The sequence below is a fragment of the Lipotes vexillifer genome, unplaced genomic scaffold, assembly GCF_000442215.2.
Source record: "Lipotes vexillifer unplaced genomic scaffold, Lipotes_vexillifer_v1.1 scaffold835, whole genome shotgun sequence".
NCBI lineage: Eukaryota > Metazoa > Chordata > Mammalia > Artiodactyla > Lipotidae > Lipotes > Lipotes vexillifer.
This window is the reverse complement of record NW_006774135.1, coordinates 83,342-87,659: the sequence shown is the minus strand read 5'-3', so window position 1 is coordinate 87,659 and position 4,318 is coordinate 83,342. Positions and strand designations below refer to the sequence as shown.

The 4,318-nt window shown below is 62.5% G+C and overlaps 1 protein-coding gene across 1 annotated transcript in view; it reads left to right on the top strand.

Annotated features, from left to right (window-relative positions):
- NOC2L (NOC2 like nucleolar associated transcriptional repressor) overlaps nt 1-4,318 on the top strand; it is a 12,249-nt gene that overhangs the window by 1,664 nt on the left and 6,267 nt on the right. Inside the window, exons 3-9 of the mRNA XM_007448962.1 lie at nt 1-70; nt 159-275; nt 895-1,015; nt 1,102-1,192; nt 2,908-2,986; nt 3,097-3,207; nt 3,629-3,742. Coding sequence (XP_007449024.1) covers nt 1-70; nt 159-275; nt 895-1,015; nt 1,102-1,192; nt 2,908-2,986; nt 3,097-3,207; nt 3,629-3,742 — 703 coding nt within the window. The remainder of the gene's footprint in view (nt 71-158; nt 276-894; nt 1,016-1,101; nt 1,193-2,907; nt 2,987-3,096; nt 3,208-3,628; nt 3,743-4,318) is intronic.

Genomic DNA, 4,318 nt, shown 5'->3' with positions numbered 1-4,318 from the left:
GAACTTCAGTGATTCGGACAGCTCTGAGGACGAGGAGGAGCAGCTCCACTCCCTGCCAGACGCGCTGGAGGTGAGAGCCTGTGCACAGCTGGGTGGGGGCGGGGGCGTGTTTGTGGCCTCTGCATCTGGTCCGGGGGGGCCCTCTGTGTCTGGTGCAGGAGGCGAGCGAGGAGGAAGATGAGGAGGACGGGGCCCCCAGAGGGCCTACGGGGAGGAGGAGGGGCTCTGCCTCTGTGACGCTCGCCACGGTTGAGAGATGGACGCAGGCGGCGAAGGTGAGAAGTGGCCTGGGCTGGCCCGCTGACCCCGCCCCAGCTCCCGCCCCCCTGCTTTCTTTCACTTACCTGGGGCGGTGCAGGTGGGAGGAGCCCACTCTGATCCCGTTCAGCACGGGAGAATCTCGCAGTTTCCCCTGCATGCCAGGAGGGCTCAGGGCTGCATCCTCTCTCCTGCGTTCAGAGGCCAGGGCCTCTGCCTTCTCCTCTCCTCTCTGTTTTTCTCCAGGGGTCTCTGAAGTTCACTGTGGGCAGGACATAGTCTCTGTGCCTTTGCTCGCTGGTGGAGCCAGGGCCCTTCTGAGGGCCTTGCAGGGGTTTCTGCAGGGAAAAGAAAGGACGGAAAGCGAGGACTCCAGATCCCACTTGGAGCTGGCCATTGTTTAGATCCAGGCTCCTCAGCCCCCCCTCACGGCCCTTCCAGGAGGATTCTGGACTCCTTTTGTTCCTTGCACATGGCTCCGCAACGCTGCTCCCACCTCTGCTCTTGGTCTGAGGATGTGGCCGAGGATGCCTTCCTCTCATAGAGCAGGTTCCTGGAGCCCCAGCTAGCTGCCTCTCGCTTTGCCGAGCACAGCTGACTGCTCCTCCAACATTCTGGGTCCTTCTGCCCTTTTAGCAGCACCTTACTCCAAAGCTGTTCCACGAAGTTGTGCAGGCGTTTCGAGCAGCCGTGGCCACCACCCAAGGAGAACAGGAAGGCACTGAGACCAGCAAATTCCAGGTCACAGACAGTGCTGGTGAGCTGGGGTGAGGGGGCCAGGGATACAGTCTCTGTGTTCCATTTTCTGTCCTGAGAGTGGCATCTCTGGTCCCCTCATTGCAGTGTTCAACGCTCTGGTCACTTTCTGCATCAGAGATCTCTTTGGCTGTCTCCAGGAGCTGCTGTTTAGAAAAGCCCCAAAGGACAGTAGCAGGTAAGAGGGAGGAGGATGGCATGGGGAGGCATGGTCCGGGCCCTGCACTGGGGAAGGCAGGGGCTCTGGGACCTAGGGGCCCCCTCGAGACCCAGCTGGCACAGAGGGATGTGGAGGACAGAGCCAGGCTCTTTGCAGGGCTCTTGGGAGAGGCTGGGCACTCAGGGCCCTGTGGGGGTAGCCCTGTCCTTCCTCCTTCCTGCTCAGAATTCCTCAAGGGCCACAGAGTGTGTGCTTGGCTTTGCTCCCCCGTCTTCCCTGGTCAGGATTCTCTGTTTTCTCTTTGGACAAATCAAGTCTAGTCTGCTCTCCTTGCTCTTTGGCTGGTGCGAGTGTGTGTGTCTAGGCAGGGGCCCCATCCATGCTGGCTCGAGGACCTTGACTTCCATGTGAGAGGTCAGTTGAGCAGAGAAGGCCCTGGAAGGTTTCCAGAGGGGGCAGAGCAGCAGCCGGTATTTGGCAGCTTGTGGGCTCCACTGGGGCTCACAGGAGCCTGCGGTCACGTGACCTGGAGGCAGGAAAGGCTTGGAGGGTCACACTCACCCTGACGCTGCTCAGAGGGAGAAGGAAGCTCCAGGGAGAGGTCCGCCGGGACCACCTGGTGGGGGAGGAGGAAGAGGCTGGGACTCGGGGATGGGAGTACCTGGGCCTGGGGGCGTGGTCGGGGCAGGACTGATGCGGCCACGTGGGGGTGGCTGCCTGAGGGGGCAGGGCAGCTGGCTGCTGGCGAGAGTGGAGGGCCACAGGCAGTGAGTGAGTGGGCAGCAAAGAGGCAGCGCTTAGTGGTGCTGGCGTTGGCTGGGTGCGGGCTCCCGTGGGGGCCGCTGCAGTGGGGAGAGCGGTCACCATGGAGGACAGCGGGCTTGGGAGGAAGCGGCAGCGCCGCCTGGGTCGTGGCTCCAGGTGCCCAGCAGCTGGCCTCAGCCCATGGGGAGGCTATCAGGGGCCCCTGTCCTTGGTTCTTTTGCACACGTTAGCAGAGTTAACAGACACTTAACGTGCTGAGTTCTGCAAGTGTTGAGAGGTGATGCTTCTGAGGAACTTCCTAAGTATCAGCCACTGCTGCTGAAATTAAGGTGAAAATGACTTGGTCTCTGTAAAGCGTATGTGGCCCAGGGAGTTCCCCGGTGGTCTAGTGATTAGGATTCGGTGCTTACACTGCCGTGGCCCGGATTCAATCCCTGGTTGGGGAACTGAGATCCCGTAAGCCGCAAGGGTAACAACAACGACAAAAACTGTATGTGGCCCAAAGGAAGACAGCTTGTTGTGCTGGTTGGCGATGCCTGGGTCAGACCTGGGACTGCAGAGTGTGGGTGCCTGAGAGGTGTGGGGAGCTGGAGGCCAGGGTTCTGTCTGGGGGCTCTGGGGGAAGTGGCTGGCCCTGGGCTCAGACAGGAAGGATGGTCAGCCCTCTGGCCGGGTGGGGTGGCCTGTGGGGGGCTTGGGGCTTGGTGGTACCCCTCCTTAGGCGTAGCTGTGGGCCACCTTTGAGAGAGTCCTGGTGTGTCTCTCGCGTCTGTCCAGCTGGAAAGGTCCCTGAACTCGTGGGAAGGATGGGGGGTGGGGTGTCTCACCACAGGGCCCATGTGCCCTTGTGTCCTGGACACTGTGTCCTGGATGGGACGTGGCTTGGGGCACACCCCTGCCTCCTGGTGGCCTCCTGGTGGCCTCCTTGTGGCCTCGTGTCTGAGCTGGAGGGTGCTGTCTCCCTGCAGGGTGCGGCAGCCATCCAGCAGCCCGCTGTGGGGGAAGCTCCGGCTAGACATCAAGGCTTACCTGAGCTCCGTCACACAGGTGCAGCCCTGGGGGCGGGGCCTGCCGGGTCGCGGGGGGCCTGGCTGCATATGCACCGGTCCAGTCCTTCCTCGTATCCCGGGCCTCGCTGACCTCTCCTGCTTCCCCAGCTGGTGGCCTGTGTGGCAGAGGCGACAGTAGCGGCGGCCGTCCTCCAGCACATCAGCAGCTTCGTGCCCTGCTACCTGACCTTCCCCAAGCAGTGCCGCATGCTGCTCAAGGTGTGTGTTGGCTGCTGCCGGCTGGAGTGCAGGGGGCATCTGTGCCACCCTGTGGGGTTCTGTCTTGGGGGCACACTCGAGGCAGCACAGCCCAGTCACGTGAGGACGGGCTCCCCTGGGGGGCAGGGGGCAGCTTTCTGGCACCCACGTGCATACATGCGCTGGACAGCAGAGGTCAGTTTTCACCGTACGGCCTTCAGGAGGGGTGATGTGCTCTGGTTTCGCTCCTCCCCGATTGAGCCCTAACTCGGGGAGTTCCCCGGGGGGCGCTGTGGGAAGGGCTGTCTCTGGCCGGGCGTGGGCGGGAAATCCTTTCCTGCTTCCTGAATAATTTCTCTCCCTTTTGAAAAAATAGAATCTCTTCTTTTACGTAAGTTGAATTTTCTCTTCCGGGGCAGGCGGTGACAACTCGCCTTCACAGAGGATGGTGGTCCTGTGGGGCACGGGCGAGGAGACGCTGCGCGTGCTGGCCTTCCTGGTGCTCGTCAAGGTCTGCCGGCACAAGAAGGACGTCTTCCTGAGCCCCGTCCTCAAGGTAGCGGTGCCCTGGGCTCTTCCGTTAGGGTCTGGGTTGAAAGTCTCGACCTGAGAGCTGGGCAGGTTGCCTTTGTGGTTGGTGTTTCTCGTGGGTGCTGTGACCCTGGGCAGACCCAGGTCCTCGTCATGGCTTTCTCCAAGAGAAGTGAGGGACGGGACGGCACAGGGACAGGAGCCGTTGGTCCCCCTGGGGCTCCACATGGACTGGCCCGCACAGCTCTCCCCTCAGTGGACGAGGACATCAGACGTGGAGAAGGGCGGGCACGCTGCTGCCTGGCCCTAAGCCTGGGGTGGCCTGCCCTGCACAGAACCCTCTGGAAGCCCCCTGCATCAGCCTGGCGGGCAGCTGGGGCTTCTCTGCCTCCTTGCCTTCTGGTCCGTCCACGGCCCTTGCCCTTTCGCATGGTTATTCATGCTGCAGCTCCCTCCTTCCTGGGTGTCTAGGCTTCCCCGTAAGACCCTTCCCCTCGGCACTGCAGACTGCCCGGGGCCAGTGGGCTGAGCAGCAGTGGGGCCTCGAGAAGCAGGGCCGTGCGGCGGGGGGTGGTCTGCGGCACACGTGGCTGGGCCCTGG